General features: G+C 68.6%; 1 protein-coding gene across 1 annotated transcript; it reads left to right on the top strand.

The window, feature by feature from the left end:
• The first annotated feature begins 364 nt into the window (after positions 1-364).
• Positions 365-15252, top strand: CTBP1 (C-terminal binding protein 1). Its single transcript, XM_062212649.1, is given in 12 exon segments — positions 365-435; positions 3967-4139; positions 5072-5226; positions 7515-7659; positions 7805-8011; positions 12616-12830; positions 13528-13635; positions 13637-13659; positions 13998-14125; positions 14404-14521; positions 15034-15154; positions 15156-15252. Coding segments are annotated over 11 exon segments (1290 nt in total). The 5' UTR covers positions 365-435; positions 3967-4132; the 3' UTR covers positions 15219-15252.
• Positions 15253-18741: the final 3489 nt, after the last annotated feature.

The raw sequence follows: 18741 nt of genomic DNA on the forward strand, positions 1-18741 counted from the left end.
CGCACCTGCCCGCCTGCTTCCCCGCGCGGGGCCGCGCCGGCCGCTCCCCGGAGCGCCCCCGGCAGGCGCCGCACCTGCACCTGCAGCGCCCGCGCCGCGGGGCCCGACCCCGCGGAGGACGGCGGGCGGGGCCGCGCCGAGAGCCCGAGCCGCCCGCCCGCGCCGCGCGCTGCGCCGGCAACCAGCAGACCAACCGCGCAGGCCCCGCCCGCGCGCGCCGCCGCGTGTCCCCGCCCGCTCGGTCGGTCGGAGCGCGGCTCGCGGCGCGGCTCGCACGGCGGCGGCGGCGCAGGCGGCGGGCGGAGCAGCGGACGGCGCCGAGGCCGCCCCACGCGCCGGGCTCGCGGCGGCGGAGCGCGCGGGACTCGCGGGGCCCGCGGCCGCCCGCGCTTTTCAATGGGCAGCTCGCACTTGCTCAACAAGGCCTGCCTCTCGGTAAGGCCGCGCGCGCTTCCGGCCGGGGCGGGGGCGGCGACGCGCGCGCGGGGCGGGCCGGGCGCGCGCCCGCGGGCGCCGGCTTTGTGTGTGAGTGCGCGTGCGCGCCGGCGGGCGGAGGCGGGGCTGCGCGCATGCGCGGGCTGCTGCGAGCGAGTGCGCGTGCGCGTGCGCCGCGCGGCCCGGCCCGCGCAGGTGACACAAAGGGGCCCGCGGGCCTCGGGGCGGCCCCGCAGCCCTGGCCGCCCCCGCCGCCCGGCCCCGCCCCGGGCTCCTGGGCGTGGCGCTGCGGCCCCGGCCCCGCGGGCGCCCAGCGGTCCGCCCTGGGGCCCGCGGCCCGGAAGTGAGCCCGGAGGCCGTGCCCGGGGGCGGCGGGGAGCCCGAGGCCTCGCGGCGCCACCTTTGTGTCCGGCCCGGCGGGCGGGCTGCGACCGGGGTCGCGCGGCCCGCTTCTGGCTCTCGTGATGACTCGGGACGAGAGCAACCCCGGTTAGGGCGAAAGGGGGCTGCTGGGGGCCAGGCCCGGCCGCAGTGGCCGTTTCCTGCCGCCGACCCGGCCTTTCCGGCCCCGAGGCCCCCGCTGTGGTCTGTCCCCCGCGCTGCTGGCCCCCGGCCGGGGCTCCGGTTCCCGCGCTCGGCCCTGCCCTGCCCAGCGCTTGGCCTGTGTGCCCAGTCCGGGACTGCGGGGTGGGGGCGGTTGGGGCGCTGCCCTGCACACCGGCGGCTGCCCCCAGCCTGGGCGTGCTCTGCCGGCCGGGAGGGACCGGTGCTTGGTTGCCCCAGGGCCTCCTGTCCCACATGCCCGCTCAGCAGGTGCCGGCCGGGCCCTCTTCCCAGCCGTTTTCCGTGTCCTGCCTTGGGGCACCCGGGACTGGGACTGTTCCATGGGCTCAGCCCTGGCTCGGGCCACATCCCGGGCAGTGGAGGCACTGTTGGCCTCTGAGGCCGCCACGGTGGACCTTGGTAGCCCGGGCTTTGGCTGTCTGGGCAGTGTCCTGGTGCCTGGTCAGCATGTCGTGGCTGGAGTGGCCACCTGGCGGTCCCCTGGAGTCAGGGTCCTGTGCCAAGGCTTTGTCGCCTGCCCTTGGGTCTCTGGCCAGGACCCTGCAGGGGGGACCTGCCCCGAAACCCCTGTGCCCGTGGTCTGTGTGTGTGCGGCTCCGGCCTTCTTGTCCAGCCAGGCCTGGGGGTCTCGGCTCCCTCCGTGTGGCCTGCCAGAAGCAGGGTGTCCACGGTAGGGAGGGCGGGCACCCCACGGTGCAGGCTTCCTGCAAACCGGACCCCCTTGGCTGCTGGGCTGGGCTGGCCCCGCCAGAGCCCCGTGCGTGTGCTGGTGTGGGTGCTGGGCGGGGTGGGGGCCACCTGGCTGCTCCCTTGCTGGCTATGGTATGGATGCCACAGGGGCCCCACTGTTCTCAGAGCCAGGTCTCCTGTGGGGTCCACGCGTCCCCCAGGAGGGCAAGGAGGGGCTGCCCAAGGCCCTCCACCCCAGAGTGGAGCCTGTGGGGCCTTCAGGACAGGCGTGTGGCGTGCGGGCCCACAGCTCCCTGGGGGATGGGCCATGGTGGCAGATCTCCTCCCGTGGGACCCTCTGCCTGGGGTGGGTCCTCCTGGCCCCTGTGCCTGCTGCGTGTCCCCCGCCGCCACTGTAGGATGGTGGACGCCGGGCTGGCCGTCGCAGGCTCCTCTGGTTGTTGAACGGGAGCCGGGTCCCAGAGGGGCAGCAGGGGGTGCCCTTGTGGGGCAGCGGTGGGGCTGGCCGCGCTGGGCTTTGCGTTCAGGGTGTGGGAGTTCTCATTCCTTTTGAGATTTGTTTATCTGAGAGGCAGAGTTACAGAAGAGAGAGGTTGGGGGAGGCAGAGAGAGAGAGAGAATCGATCTTCCATGTGCTGGTTCACTCCCCAGTTGGCCGCAATGGCCGGAGCTGCACCGATCTGGAGCCAGGAGCTTTTTCCGGGCCTCCCTGGTACAGGGGCCCAAGGACTTGGGCCATCTTCCATTGCTTTCCCAGGCCATAGCAGAGAGCTGGATGGGAAGTGGAGCAGCCAGGACTTGAACCAGCATCCACATGGGACGCTGGCACTGCAGGCAGCAGCCTCACCCGGTGTGGGGGTTCTTAATCGGGGTGTGGTGAACCCCAGTTGCTGTGGGGAGGGGAGGGTGTGGTGGGCATCAGGTCTGAGATGTCTCGGGGCTCACAGGCCGGGATTTGGTGGGGGTCGCTGGTGGCTGACCTGCGCAGTGTGCTGCCGGCTGGGACCCCGTGTCCCTGTGCCTGTGGGACCCCTGAGCTGCCCTGGCGCTGTCCGTCCAGGGCAGTTTGACCATTGAATCCGTGTCGCTGCTGCTGCGGGGACCAGGCTGTGCAGGTGGGGTGGACTCGCCCCCCCGGGGCCAGCTTGGCCTAAAATCCCTGCGAGTGTGACCTCCCCCCGCAGCCCCTGCCGTCCCCGCAGCACCGGCTGCCGCCGCTCAGGTGCCTGAGGCTGGGGGGCGCTGGTTGGTCGGGCAGGCTGCTGCGGCCATGGGCGAGGCCAGGGCCCTGCTCTCCGGGGCTTCTGAGCCGGCGGGTACCCGCCCGCGGCCCAGCCTGGCAGGTGGCCCTTGCCGGGTGGTGGCTCCTGCCTGCTTTCTTGAATAAGCTTTTGGCAGACCTCAGATGAGTAGGGAGTGAGAGAGGTGGGGGCAGACTGGACCCCGAGGCTGTGGTGTGACAGGCCCTGTTCCCTGGGTGGGTGGGCACTGCCGGCCTAGCCCCTGTCCCCAGACACCCTTGAGGCCAGGCCCTGGGTGAGCTCACCTTGCTGGCCGCTCCAGCCAGGCACAGCACCCTGGGTGTGTCAAGTGGAGCAAGATGGTGGCCGTCAGGTGCTCGGCCCAGGGCGCAGGACTCAGTGCAGGAAGGGCGGGGGCGGGGGCCACCAGGGGCAGGCCTGGGGAGCCGTGGCCATACTCCTGTGGACCCCAGGCTGCTGTCCGAGGGTGGCCTGCAGCAGGTTCTGGGCAGCTGTCCCCTGCAGTCCACCTGCTGCCCCGAGCCAGCACCACTGGCCGTCAGCTCGTTCAAAAGGCTCATTTTATCCAAAAGTCAGAGCCCTGTACACTGGGCTCCCCCCAGATGGCCCCGACAGGCAGCTCTGGGCCAGGCTGCAGCCAGGAGCCACACCGGAGTCTCTGGCGTGGGGGGCGGGGGTCTGAGCGCAAGGCCCGAGGGGCCGCAGCCAGGTCCTGGGCGGGCTTCCGGGCGGCTGCAGTTCAGGGGGAGCCCTCAGCCGGTGGCAGGCCCGGAGTTCCAGGTAGGTGCAGCCTGGGCCCGGCTGGGGCGGAGCCGACGCTCGCCTGGGGTCCCGGAGCCTGCTTCCCGGCCTCCGTGGCGTCGTAACTCATCTCTTGTTTTTGATTTTTAGTAAGACTTCGAGCCCGAACCCGAGCCGACGCAGGCCTAGTGGGTGCCGACGCTCGCCTGGGGTCCCGGAGCCTGCTTCCCGGCCTCCGTGGCGTTGTAACTCATCTCTTGTTTTTGATTTTTAGTAAGACTTCGAGCCCGAACCCGAGCCGACGCAGGCCTAGTGGGTGCCGTGGATCGGAAGCCGGGCGCTGTGCTCGGAGACTGCCATGCGGCTCCACGCCCGGATTCTGAAGACAGAGCTTTGAACAGGCGAATTCATGGTCGTGGAGACCCCGCCCGTGGCGAGGGATGGCAGGTGGGTCGCCCCCCCCACCCGGAGCTGCACGGGGGCTCTGCCGGGAAGTGGGTGAGGCCAGGCAGGTCCCTGGGGCCGCGTGGGGCTAGAGGTGGGGCTCGAGGCTGGCATGGGGACGTGGCAGAGACGCCGCGTGGTCAGCTGGTGGTTTCAGGACGGGCCTGGGGCTGGGTGTCCACCAGAGGGCCGCCGCTCTGACCCGCTGCCGTGTGGACCTTGCGCCCTCCCATCACGTCTACCCCGCGTCGGGAAGTGGCGTGAGGACTGCGAGGGGCCTTAGCTGGGGGTGGGCACTCGAGGGACGTTCCGTGGGAGAGCAGCTCCTTCCCGGGGCCCGGCTGGGCCTGTGCACCTGCACCAGGAGCCCTTGGGTCGGCATGCACCGTGCCCCCGTCCCGGCCCCGCTCCCGAGGATTCTGGGAGTCCTCCGCTGCGCCCCCTCCCTGTCATGGGGCCTGTGGGGGGACGGCTCAGTGCCACCCATCAGTGCTGGGGTCGGGCGCTGGGTCCCTCACCACGGCCCCCCATCATACCCCAGAAGCCCTGGTTTCTCTCCCAGCTGCAGAGGTTTCTCGGTGCTGCGGTGCCGGCCTGGTGCCAGTCACTCCTCCCGGGAGGGTGGGGGCTCTGGGCGCACCTGAGCCCCCTTCTGCCTTGGCGCCATTTTGAGGGAGGGGACGTCCACTTGGGGAGGGGCTCCCAGCAGGCTGCCCCTGCCACCGGGACAGAGGCCCCGCCCACTGGAGGCCGCACTCACCTGCCCGGGGGTCTCGGGGACCTGCGCCTGGTGGTGCTTCTCGGCCCGTGTCTGCTGGGGTGCCAGTGAGCTGTGGCGAGCTCCAGCTTCCTAAAAAAGACCGACTGACTGGGCAGAGTGGCGGCCCCCACCCTGGCTGTGGCCACCCCCGCTGAGTGCTCCGCCTGTCTTGTAGGCGTCCGACCTCCGATCATGAACGGGCCCATGCACCCCCGGCCCCTGGTGGCCCTGCTCGACGGCCGGGACTGCACCGTGGAGATGCCCATCCTGAAAGACGTGGCCACCGTGGCGTTCTGTGACGCGCAGTCCACGCAGGAGATCCATGAGAAGGTACCTGTGCGCTCGGGCGAGGTGGGCTGGGGCTAGGCTCCCTGCGGGGCGTCGGAGGAGGTGGGACTTGGGGGGCCGAAGGCTGGAGTGGCCTCCATGGCTGGATGCCCAGGGCAGTGCCACCGCGGGGCCCTCAGCTGCCATAGTTCGTCGGATGGACACGACCCGCTCTCTGGTGCCCCCCAGTGGTCACAGCAGCTCCTGCAGTTTGCTAAAGATCCCAGGCCCTGTGAGAGAGCTGAGCGTGGCCTCTGGGGCCTGCCCGGCCCCCTGGCTTCAGCCTCGGTAGGGACGAGCTGGTTGCAGACGCCCAGGCCCGGGGGCTGCGCCTCAGAGGGCCTTCAGCGTTCCGCACATGTGAGGGCCACCCTGGGGGCACTGAACCAATCCAGGTGGTGGGCCGGGCCCCCAGGCGTCTCCCAGCCCCACCCTGGGTCCCTCCAGCAGCTGTGACCAGGCCAGCACCAGGTCCTCGACACAATGGACAGCACCGTGGGCCGCGGGGGCAGGGAGATCTCAGAGCACAGGAGAGGCCCAGGTGCCCTGGGCAGGACGTGGGGCCTAGCTGCTCCCTCCCTGCACCCTCCCCGTGGTTCAAGCTCAGGGTAGGAAGGCTGTCGCCGTGTGTGCACGCCTGTGTGATGTGTGCAGCGTGTGATGTGTAGCGTGTGCAGTATACGTGACGCGTGGTATGTGCAGCGTGTGGCACAAGTGTGATGTGTGGCATGTGATGTGTGTGGTGTGTGTGTATGTATCACGTATAATGTGTGACGTGTGCAGCGTGTGGGATGTGTGTTCCGCATGTGGGTGTGTGTAGGGTGTGAGATGTGCGCCCCCACCAGGCCGGCAGCCTGTGCTCCCGCGGCCGTGTCCACCCCGGTCGAGCACGGGGCGATGGCCTGCCCAGCCGAGGAGATGTGCCGGCCTGAGGCCTGGCCACCCTGCCGGCTGGGTTGTGGGAATGGAGCCTTGTCAGGGCCCCGGCTGTGCCCAGGGTCAGCGTGTGCGCCCTGGACTCCCGTGTCACATCCCAGGACCACGCGTGTGCTGTGTGCCTGGGCCGTGGGGACAGTGTTTCTGGGTGGGTTTGTCACTGGGGACTCCTGTGTGTTTCAGGGCTTACCCCCTGCTAGGGGTCATGGCCAGTGGCCCCTGTTCCTGCTCGGCTGGGGTCTGGGCTCAGGCTTGGGCCACAGCTCCTCAGAGCCCCCCTTCGCTGGGCTGTGGCCCCCCACAGTGCTCAGGGCCAGGCGCCCTGCTGAACCCCACGCTCTGTCCCCCACAGGTGCTGAAGGAGGCCGTGGGCGCCCTCATGTACCCCACGCTCTGCCCCCTCCCCCACAGGTGCTGAAGGAGGCCGTGGGCGCCCTCGTGTACCCCACGCTCTGCCCCCTCCCCCACAGGTGCTGAAGGAGGCCGTGGGCGCCCTCGTGTACCCCACGCTCTGCCCCCTCCCCCACAGGTGCTGAAGGAGGCTGTGGGGGGCCTCATATACCCCACGCTCTGCCCCCTCCCCCACAGGTGCTGAACGAGGCCGTGGGCGCCCTCGTGTACCACACGCTCTGCCCCCTCCCCCACAGGTGCTGAAGGAGGCCGTGGGGGGCCTCATGTACCCCACGCTCTGCCCCCTCCCCCACAGGTGCTGAACGAGGCCGTGGGCGCCCTGCTGAACCCCACGCTCTGCCCCCTCCCCCACAGGTGCTGAAGGAGGCCATGGGCGCCCTCATGTACCCCACGCTCTGCCCCCTCCCCCACAGGTGCTGAAGGAGGCCGTGGGCGCCCTGCTGAACCCCACGCTCTGCCCCCTCCCCCACAGGTGCTGAAGGAGGCCGTGGGCGCCCTCGTGTACCACACGCTCTGCCCCCTCCCCCACAGGTGCTGAAGGAGGCCGTGGGGGGCCTCATGTACCCCACACTCTGCCCCCTCCCCCACAGGTGCTGAACGAGGCCGTGGGCGCCCTCGTGTACCCCACGCTCTGCCCCCTCCCCCACAGGTGCTGAACGAGGCCGTGGGGGGCCTCATATACCCCACGCTCTGCCCCCTCCCCCACAGGTGCTGAACGAGGCCGTGGGCGCCCTCGTGTACCCCACGCTCTGCCCCCTCCCCCACAGGTGCTGAACGAGGCCGTGGGCGCCCTCATGTACCCCACGCTCTGCCCCCTCCCCCACAGGTGCTGAACGAGGCCGTGGGCGCCCTCGTGTACCCCACGCTCTGCCCCCTCCCCCACAGGTGCTGAACGAGGCCGTGGGCGCCCTCATGTACCCCACGCTCTGCCCCCTCCCCCACAGGTGCTGAACGAGGCCGTGGGCGCCCTCATGTACCACACCATCACGCTGACCAGGGAGGACCTGGAGAAGTTCAAGGCCCTGCGCGTCATCGTCCGCATCGGCAGCGGCTTCGACAACATCGACATCAAGTCGGCCGGGGACTTGGGTAGGTGCCCGTCCCTGCCACCCAGGCCCCGCCCCGCGTGGGGCTCCCGCAGGAGCCCGTGGCCTGGGGCTGGGCTGGCTGCCGTGTGGCCCCCGAGTCAGTCCCACGCCCGTCACGGGCCGGCTGACCACCCGTGTCCTCACAGGCATCGCCGTGTGCAACGTGCCCGCGGCGTCCGTGGAGGAGACGGCGGACTCCACCCTGTGCCACGTCCTCAATCTGTACCGGCGCACAACGTGGCTGCACCAGGCGCTGCGGGAGGGCACGCGGGTGCAGAGCGTGGAGCAGATCCGTGAGGTGGCCTCGGGGGCCGCGAGGATCCGCGGGGAGACCCTGGGCATCATCGGACTGGGTGCGTGGCCACTGGCTCGGCAAAGGATGGGGGTGGGCAGCTCGGGGTGGACGCCATGGGCGTCACGCAAACACGGTTGTCACACGCAGCCATCAGCAGCCGTCACGGGTGTCACACACACAGATGTCAGCAGCCGTCACGGGTGTCACACACACAGATGTCACATGCAGATGTCAGCAGCTGTCATGGGAGTCACGCACACACACAACATGGACGTCACACAGATGTCGGCAGCTGTTACAGGCATCACGTACAGACATGGATGTCACACTCATGTCAACAGCCATCACGGGTGTCACACACACACAGATGTCACGTGCAGATGTCAGCAGCCGTCACGGGTGTCACACACAGATGTCAGCAGCCGTCATGGGTGTCACACAGAGATGTCACACACAGATGTCAGCAGCCGTCATGGGTGTCACACACACACAGATGTCACACACAGATGTCAGCAGCCGTCACGGGTGTCACACACAGATGTCAGCAGCCGTCACGGGTGTCACACAGAGATGTCACACACAGATGTCAGCAGCCGTCATGGGTGTCACACACACACAGATGTCACACACAGATGTCAGCAGCCGTCACGGGTGTCACACACAGATGTCAGCAGCCGTCACGGGTGTCACACAGAGATGTCACACACAGATGTCAGCAGCCGTCATGGGTGTCACACACACACAGATGTCACACACACACAGATGTCAGCAGCCGTCACGGGTGTCACACACAGATGTCACACACACACAGATGTCAGCAGCCGTCACGGGTGTCACACACAGATGTCAGCAGCCGTCATGGGTGTCACACACACACAGATGTCACACACAGATGTCAGCAGCCGTCACGGGTGTCACACACACACAGATGTCACACACACACAGATGTCAGCAGCCGTCACGGGTGTCACACACAGATGTCACACACACACAGATGTCAGCAGCCATCACGGGTGTCACACAGCCGTCAGCAGCCGTCACAGGTGTCACACACACACAGATGTCACGTGCAGATGTCAGCAGCCGTCACGGGTGTCACACACAGATGTCAGCAGCCGTCACAGGTGTCACACACACACAGATGTCACACACAGATGTCAGCAGCCGTCATGGGTGTCACACACACACAGATGTCACACACAGATGTCAGCAGCCGTCACGGGTGTCACACACAGATGTCAGCAGCCGTCACAGGTGTCACACACACACAGATGTCACACACAGATGTCAGCAGCCGTCATGGGTGTCACACACACACAGATGTCACACACAGATGTCAGCAGCCGTCACGGGTGTCACACACAGATGTCAGCAGCCGTCACAGGTGTCACACACACACAGATGTCACACACAGATGTCAGCAGCCGTCATGGGTGTCACACACACACAGATGTCACACACAGATGTCAGCAGCCGTCACGGGTGTCATGCACACACACAACATGGACGTCACACAGATGTCAGCAGCTGTCACAGGCATCACGTACATACGTGGATGTCATACTTATGTCAACAGCCATCATGGACATCACATGTGACGCGGGCACAAGAACATCACGGGAGTGTCACACATGCGTCACACAATGACAGGCACACATGGGTATCACATGGGTGTCATGACATGGGGACATGGGTGTCCCATGAACGTCAAGGCGTCACACGGGTATCACATGCAGATGAGATGGCCATACGTGGGCATCACGTGGGTATCAGGCATGATAGACCTGGGCACCACACCTGTGTCACAGGCATCACGTGGGTGTCACATGGGCGCACATGTGGACGATACGAGTGCAGGGACACAGATATCGGGCACACAGGCCTTAGAGTTGTCACATGTGGGGAACACGTGGGCGTTGCATGGGCACAGGCAGCAAACATGGAGCCAGGTGGGTGCTGCCATGAGGTGAGGGCGCCCAGAGCCTGTGCCCTGGGGGTGGTCTCTGTCCCGTCCACTTCCTTGTCACGTGTGGGTGCCAGGCCCCAGCATGGCCTAGAGAGGCACATGTGTGAGTCGGGGTGGCCGTGGAACAGTGTCATGCAGGGAGCCGGGGCTGGGGAGGGGGATCCCGTGTGGGCCCCCAGAAGCCATCTGGCAGGGGGCTCAGGCCTTTCTCTGGAAGGCGCTGGCCCTGGCTGTGGCCCCCGAGCCTGGTTCCTACCCGGACACCGCGCTGACCAGAGGTACGGGCTGTATTGCCTGGGGGTGGGTGGATGCTGTGGCTGCCCGGGTCTGCCCCCCCCCCCGGTCCCTGGCACAGGTGATTTGCAGAACGGACAGAAGCTGGGCTGTGGGAGGTTTGCTGTGGACACACGGCCTGTGGCGTGGGCAGCTGTGGGCCGCGGGGCTCCCGCTGTGGCCTCGGCATCTGGGGTGCCCTGCTCTGGCGGTCGGTGTCCAGTCTGGCCTGAGCCTGTGGCCCTCGTTGGCCTGGCCCTCGGTGTGGTTCTCCTGAGCCCGGGGCCTTCTGGGAGCCAAGGGCTGAGGTTCTGTGCCCGGGGACGCCCCCGAGTGCCGCAGCCCTACTGGGCAGACCTGAGCCCTGCCCACGCCCCTGTGTGTGCCCCTCTGTGGGTTCCACAGGTGACGCACGGGGTCACTGCTGGCCAAGTGGAACAGCTGTCTCCCCGCTGCTGCTGGCACGGGGCACCTCTGCACCCCGTGTGTGTCTGGGGGTGAGGTTGTGACCTCGGCACCCCATGCGTTCCCCAGTCGGGGCAGCGGCTTCAGGTGTCACTCATGACCTCCTGCTGGTGAAGGGGACCCCGCTGAGTGACTGCACCCCTGTGTGTGTGTGTGTGTGTGAGAGAGAGAGAGAAGCGGGCAGAGAGAGTGACAGAGTGAGCGTGACAGACAGTGACAGACGAGAGAGTGACAGAGAGCAAGCCGTTCACCCCCGACGCCCGCACAGCAGGGGCTTGGCTGGAGCCAGGACCAGCAGCTCCGTCCAGGTCTTCTAGGGTAAGGGCTTAGCGCTGGGGCCCTCTCCTGCCCCAGCACAGGCGGTGCCCTGCTCCCCGCCCCGTCGGTCCTTTACCCATAGCTGCAGAGAAAGTTCTAGAACCATGGCTGGGGCTTCAGCACGGGGGAAGCCTCTCCTGGCCGTGCCCTGTGCACTTTTCCAAACGTCTGAGTCCCCACCCCCGCCCTGCTGTGGGGGCCCCGGGATTTCTTTCTTTCTTTTAAGTTTTATTTATTTATTTGAAAGAGTTACAGAGAGAGAGGAGAGGCAGAGTGAGGTCTTCCATCCGCTGGTTCACTCCCCAGTTGGCCTCAACAGCTGGAGCTGGGCCGATCGAAAGCCAGGAGCCAGGAGCTTCTTCCAGGTCTCCCACGTGGGTGCAGGGGCCCAAGGACCTGGGCCATCTTCCACTGCTTTCCCAGGCCATAGCAGGAGCTGGATCGGAAGTGGAGCAGCCAGGACTGGAACCAGCACCCATATGGGATGCCGGCACTGCAGGTGGCAGTTTTACCCGCTCTGCCACAGCGCCAACCCCCTGGGTATTTCCTACCATGCTCGAGACCCCTCAGCGGCTCCTGGGGCCCTGGCCCACGTTTTGTGAGTTGGGGTCTCCACCCCCATGCAGACGGCCCCTGCTTGCAACTCATCCTGGAGGTTGCTGCACCTGTGTGTCAGAGACGTGGGTTCCGGAACGTTCCTGCTCTGGGTGGCTCCTGTCGTCCTGTCAATGTTTTCTAGAATGTTCTCTACTATGCCTGCTCTTCCTATGACCAGGACGTTGCCCGCCTCTCTGTGTCCTCTCGGTTCCTCATGAGGGACCCTCCCGGGAGTCCCAGGAGTCCTGTCCACACCCAGGGCGGTCCCCTGGCTGTTGGCCGGGCCAGGGCCCAAGCTGCCCGGTGGCTTCCCTTCTGTCAGAGGCGTTGCTGGCCCGTGATCTGCGTGGAGCGAGTTCTGAGCTTTGTGCCCTGGCCTCCGTCCCTACAAGAGGGTGGCATGCACCCAGCTCCCTGGCCCTGCCCCTGCTCGTCCCCTACTGCGCGTGGGGCCGCGGGTCCCTGGGCTCCTGAAGCCGAGCCTGTGTCGTCGTCCTGGGCAGCACAGCAGGCACGCGAGGAGAAGCCTCCGCCCTGACCGCAGCCCCGGCGCTGTGGGTCCTGGCGGGGCCACAGCCGGCACCGGGGCTGGGGGCCGCGCACCTGCCTGCCCTGCACCCGGTGCTCAGGGCCAGGCTCAGCAGCGGCTGCTGGGTTGCTGTCTCCCTTGGTGGCGGCCGGAATTCAGATCCAGAGACCTCCGATGGGCTGGACTTGAAGCTGGACCAGAGGTGTGGCCGCAGTGGATGGCAGGGCTGGCCCAGGCCGAGCGGTCATGGGCGGTGCATGTGTGTACAGCATTGTGTGTGGCTCCAGGGATCTCATGTCACCCCCTGCAGAGGGGACAGAGCTGGCTGTGGGGCTGACTCTGGCCACAAGGACGTGGGGCTCATGGGGTGCAGACACGTGGCTCACGGTGGTCACGCGGTGTTCACGTGGCACCTGTCTCGTGGCCATGTGGCATGGCTCACACGGTGGTCGTGTGTCTCAGTGGTCTCATGGTGGCACGTGGCACGTGTCTCATGTGGGGTCTCCGCCCGCAGGCCGTGTGGGGCAGGCTGTGGCGCTGCGGGCCAAGGCGTTCGGCTTCAGCGTGCTGTTCTACGATCCATACCTGCCGGACGGCGTGGAGCGGGCGCTGGGGCTGCAGCGCGTGGGCACCCTGCAGGACCTGCTGTTCCACAGCGACTGCGTGACGCTGCACTGCGGCCTCAACGAGCACAACCACCACCTCATCAACGACTTCACCGTGAAGCAGGTGCCGGCCGGGCCTGTGCACGGGGCTGCCTTGTCCATGGGGGGCCTGTCCACGGGGCCTGTCCATGGGGTTGCCCTGTCCACGGGGGCCTGTGCACGGGGTTGCCCTGTCCACGGGGGCCTGTCCATGGGGTTGCCCTGTCCACGGGGGCCTGTCCATGGGGCTGCCCTGTCCACGGGGCCTGTGCACGGGGCTGCCCTGTCCACAGGGGCCTGTCCACAGGGCGGTCCTGCAGGGGCAGCCAGGTGGCCTCCTGCAGCTCCAGGCCTTTGACGGTCACTTGTTTGCTTGCTGCAGGGGGTGTGTGGGTGCACACGGGTCCACACGTATGGTGGAAGGTGCCTGCCATACCCTCTCTCCCATGGTCACAGGGTTGGGGGGCAGTTGGAGCTGTGACAGGGAAGTGGCACAGGCAGTGGCACTGGGACCCATGGCCAGGAGGACCTCGGGGTGAAGGGGGGGCAGTCAGACGCTGACCGCAAGACGGGGCAGCCAGCTCCAGGGCCGTCTGCAAAAGCAAGGACGGCCCTGCCCTGGCACAGAGCTCCACACAGCCCACCCCAGCCGGGATCTGGCTGCCGGCCAGGGCCTTGGGGTGCTCTGTGACATCCTGAGCTCCCTCCCCAGGGGGCGCCACAGCAGCGGCGGGGCGGGCCTGGTGCGCCGCTGTGGTGCCAGCCTCTGTGTCCGTCCCCAGATGCGGCAGGGGGCCTTCCTGGTGAACACAGCGCGAGGCGGCCTGGTGGATGAGAAGGCCTTGGCCCAAGCCCTCAAGGAGGGCCGGATCCGCGGCGCGGCGCTGGACTGTGCACGAATCAGAGCCCTTCAGGTGCGGGCTGCCCCAGCCCCGCCCGCTGCCCGGCGCTGGGGGGCTCTGGGTGGGTGGTCACGTGAGCCTGTGGCTGCAGGCCAGGGGCCTCTTGCTGGTCGGTGCCCTTGAGTGGCATCTGGCCTGGCCTCAGGCAGCCCAGCCCAGCCATGCTTGGTTCGGATCCGGCCTTTGGCCTTCACCGGGCTGACCTTCCTGGCTCTTGCTGGTCTGGGTGCTGTGGCAGGATGACCTGAGCTCACTGGGGGCGGTGTCCTGGCCGTAGCCCCCGCTGCCCTCAGGTCTCAAGGCCACGGCCACGGGGCTGGGCCGCCCTGACCAGTCCTCTGCCACCCCAGCTTTAGCCAAGGCCCCCTGAAAGACGCACCCAACCTCATCTGCACCCCGCACGCCGCGTGGTACAGTGAGCAGGCGTCCATCGAGATGCGGGAGGAAGCGGCCCGCGAGATCCGCCGTGCCATCACAGGTGGGCGCCTCTGCCCCGTGGTCCCCAGGCCCGGGGGGGGGGGGGCGCCTCTGCCCCGTGGTCCCCAGGCCCGGGGGGGGGGGGCGCCTCTGCCCTGTGGTCCCCCAGGCCCAGGGGACCGGGGGAGGGGGGCGCCTCTGCCCCGTGGTCCCCCAGGCCCAGGGGAGGGGGGGGGCGCCTCTGCCCCGTGGTCCCCCAGGCCCAGGGGAGGGGGGAGGGCCATGTGTGGCAGACCTGTTTCTGAGCTGGTTACCGTGGCCCTGGCTGCTGTGTCCCAGGCCGGATCCCAGACAGCCTGAAGAACTGTGTCAACAAGGACCACCTGACAGCTGCCACTCACTGGGCCAGCATGGACCCCGCCGTGGTGCACCCCGAGCTCAACGGGGCTGCCTACAGGTGAGCAGGTGCCCCTGGGGTGCTGGGGGTCCCAGGCAGGTGAGCAGGTGCCCCTGGGGGCACTGTGGCTCCTGGGCAGGTGCAAGGTGGCTGAGGTCTAGGGCAGGGCCAGTGGAGTGGGGGTCTGTTCCCCTGAGTGGCCCGTGGGAGCCTGGGCCTCCTGGATGGACAGCAGGACAGGGCGGCCTTAGGCCTGGTGGACACAGCGGGGAGCGAGGACTGAGCAGGGGTCTGAGGGAGGGGCCGTTCTGGGGTGCCTGCGAGGAGCTCATGGCTGAGTCGTCACTGGGCAGGACTCCCGTGCCCGTGCTCTGAGGAAGCCCCCATGGTGGGGCTCCTGCACCCCACATCCATGCTGCAGCCTCAGTAAGGGCCTGCGAGGGCGGGCGGGTGTGGGGCTGAGGGGGCGTGGCTGCAAGGGCGGGCGGGGGCTGAGGGCAGGGTGTGGGCGTGGCTTGGCTCTGGGCAGCCCCACAGGTGGCACCTGACAGCCGGTTCTCCTCTCCCAGCAGGTACCCCCCAGGCGTGGTGGGCGTGGCCCCCACCGGCATCCCAGCTGCGGTGGAGGCATCGTTCCCAGCGCCATGTCCCCTGTCCCATGGCCTGCCGCCTGTGGCCCACCCGCCGCACGCCCCCCTCCCCCGGCCAAACTGTCAAGCCCGAGGCGGACCGAGACCACTCGAGCGAGCAGTTGTAGCGGGGGATCCCGGCCGCGGGGCGGGCGGCGCCGGCCTCCCCGCTGCCCCCCGCCGCCGCCCGCGCCCCGCGCCCGCCCCGCAGAAGTTAGTTGTTCACGCTCCCATGGGTGTCTTGTCTGTGCGCAGTTCGTAGGACGTTAGCTGTCCACCAGGAGGCCCGGGGCCGCCCGGACGTCGCACACTTCTCAGGAGGAACGACCGTCTGTCGCGGCCACACAGTGCGTTTCCCACTGCTTGTCTTAGAGTGAGTTAGAGACCAGCGGAGCTGTCCCTCGTCCTGGCATGCCCCCGCCCGAATGCAGCCGCCCGCGACGGCCGGGCGCGGCCAGGGCGCCCGGCCGTCCTGCTGATGTGTAGCCTAGCCGTGTTTGGGTTCAAATCATGTCTGTGACTGTAAGCGTTTGTATGAATTATTTTAAAGAAATAAAAATCCCAGGAAGAGCCGGCTCGCTGTGGCGCCTGTTCTGTGCCGAGAGGCTTAGCTGTTGTCGGGGCAGAGAGCGGCTGGCCACGCCCCACGCGGCCGTGGGGGTGGAGCCGGGAGCCTGGGGTCTCCCGCCTGGTGTGCAGGGACCCCCCCAGCCGCTGCCCTCAAACCCTCGGTCCCGCCCCTGGGGTTGCTGCCCCGGTCCCCTGGAGACAGTGGCCTTGTGGGTGGTGGTGGTGGTGGCCAGGCCGGGCCATCCACTCTGAGGCACCATCTCTCAGTCCACCACACCCGCTCCCTCAGGCTGCCGGGGACACAGGAGGCAGGCCATGGCGGCGGCCTCGGCAGGTGGAAGCGGAAGGGAGCAGCCATGGCCACCTGTGCCTGCTGTCCATGGCCTCCTGTGGACGTCCTGTCAGTGCCTGCCACCAGGGGTCATGCTTGCTGCCCTCAGCCCTGGGCCCCACCAGGGCATGGCTCCTGCCCTGGCCCCTGCCCCTGCCTCCCACTGCAGCTGCACCTGCTGCTCCATCCTCCCCACCCCCCTGCACCTGCTGCCCCGTCCTCCCTACCCTCCCCCTGTGACTGCACCTGCTGCCCCGTCCCTCCCCTCCTCCTGCCCCCCCTCGCACCTGCTGCCTCGCCCTCCCCTCCTCCTGCCCTCCCCCTGCACCTGCTGCCCCGTCCTCCCCTCCTCCTGCCCCCCCCCGCACCTGCTGCCTCGCCCCTCCCTCCTCCTGCCCCTCCCCCTGCACCTGCTGCTCCGTCCTCCCCTACCTCCCCCTGTGACTGCACCTGCTGCCCCGTCCTCCCCTCCTCCTGCCCCCCCGCACCTGCTGCCTCGCCCCTCCCCTCCTCCTGCCCCCCCCTGCACCTGCTGCCCCGTCCTCCCTACCTCCCCCTGTGACTGCACCTGCTGCCTAGCCCTCCCCTCCTCCTGCCCCCCCCCTGCACCTGCTGCCCCGTCCTCCCTACCTCCCCTCTGTGACTGCACCTGCTGCCTAGCCCTCCCCTCCTCCTGCCCCCCCTGCACCTGCTGCCCCGTCCTCCCTACCTCCCCCTGTGACTGCACCTGCTGCCCCGTCCTCTCCCTCCTCCTGCCCCCCCGCACCTGCTGCCCGTCCTCCCCTCCTCCTGCCCTCCCCCTGCACCTGCTGCCCCGTCCTCCCTACCTCCCCCTGTGACTGTACCTCGCTGCCCCGTCCTCCCCTCCTCCTGCCCCCCCTGCACCTGCTGCCCCGTCCTCCCTCCTCCTGCCCCCCCCTGCACCTGCTGCTCTGTCCTCCCTACCTCCCCCTGTGACTGCACCTGCTGCCCCATCCTCCCCTCCTCCTGCCCCCCCTGCACCTGCTGCCCCGTCCTCCCCTCCTCCTGCCCTCCCCCTGCACCTGCTGCCTCGTCCTCCCCTCCTCCTGCCCCCCCCGCACCTGCTGCCCCGTCCTCCCTACCTCTCCCTGTGACTGTACCTGCTGCCTAGCCCTCCCCTTCTCCTGCCCCCCCCTGCACCTGCTGCTCTGTCCTCCCTACCTCCCCCTGTGACTGTGACTGCACCTGCTGCCCCATCCTCCCCTCCTCCTGCCCCCCCCGCACCTGCTGCCTCGCCCTCCCCTCCTCCTGCCCCCCCCGCACCTGCTGCCCCGTCCTCCCTACCTCCCCCTGTGACTACACCTGCTGCCCCGTCCTCCCCTCCTCCTGCCCTCCCCCTGCACCTGCTGCCCCGTCCTCCCCTCCTCCTGCCCCCCCGCACCTGCTGCCTCGCCCTCCCCTCCTCCTGCCCCCCCCGCACCTGCTGCCTCGTCCTCCCCTCCTCCTGCCCCCCCGCACCTGCTGCCTCGTCCTCCCCTCCTGCCCCCCCGCACCTGCTGCCCCGTCCTCCCCTCCTCCTGCCCCCCCCGCACCTGCTGCCCCGTCCTCCCCTCCTCCTGCCCCCCCCTGCACCTGCTGCCCCGTCCTCCCTACCTCCCCCTGTGACTACACCTGCTGCCCCGTCCTCCCCTCCTCCTGCCCCCCCCGCACCTGCTGCCCCGTCCTCCCCTCCTCCTGCCCCCCCCGCACCTGCTGCCCCGTCCTCCCCTCCTCCTGCCCCACCCCGCACCTGCTGCCCCGTCCTCCCTACCTCCCCCTGTGACTGCACCTGCTGCCCCGTCCTCCCCTCCTGGCGTTGACCGCAGGCAACGTGGGGCTACCCCAGCCTGGCTCTGGGCAGGTGAGGGGTGGAGCTGGCCAAGAGGGGACGGGGCCCTCGCAGTCCCCCTGCCCCCTGCCCAGCCGGTGGGATTCTTCTTGCTTCTGCAGGTAAATCAGCGCCAGCACAGGGGACTCAGGGCCGGGCCGGCTGCTGCTGGCGCTCCCACGGTGGCCAAGACCTCCCGCTCAGCACGGGGCCCTCTGGTCTCTTCCTGGCCTGGCTGCTGCTTTTGGCTTCAAGCTCTGGCCAGCGCGGTGACCCGGCCAGGGTGCAGCCCCTACCCCTCTGAGCACCACACCTGCAGCTCTCCTGTGTCCCCTGCCCCCGCCACACAGCCAACACCTGAGCCCACCAAGGCCAAGCCGGACCCCCGGGCCCTGAGGCTGACGTGTCCCAGTCCGGGCCGGGGTCCCTTCTCTCTGGCTGCAAAGGGTCCCAAGTGACCTCTCTGGCTGTGAAGGGTCCCAAGTGACCTGCCCAGCTGCCTCTCTGGTTGCAAAGGGCCCCGGCGTGGTCAGTGGGCAGGAGCACCCTCATCCTCTGCTTGAGGGATTCCGGCGGATCGAGGCGGATCGTGGCGGATTGTGGCGGACCGTGGTGGACCGTGGCAGCTGGAAGCGGCTGGAGGCGGTTGGAGGCGGCTGGAGGCGGCAAGGCCCCGCCACTGGGCTGTCCACACGCTCACCGCAGCCTTGCCACCGAGTGGTCCACAGCCACAGCCTGCGGCTGGGTTCGTGGCCCAGCTGGTAGCGGAGACTGACGCGGGGGTTGCTGCAGGTTGAAGCAGCCATGTGGTCCACGCACGCGGGAGCCGGTCGGGGGCCGGTCGGGGCCCAGGCGCAGAGGCTGGGGGAGGGAAGGGCAGTCCTGGGCAGGGCTCAGGTGAGCAGCCAGGGCCTTTCCCACC

The sequence above is a fragment of the Lepus europaeus genome, chromosome 16 (assembly GCF_033115175.1).
Source record: "Lepus europaeus isolate LE1 chromosome 16, mLepTim1.pri, whole genome shotgun sequence".
NCBI lineage: Eukaryota > Metazoa > Chordata > Mammalia > Lagomorpha > Leporidae > Lepus > Lepus europaeus.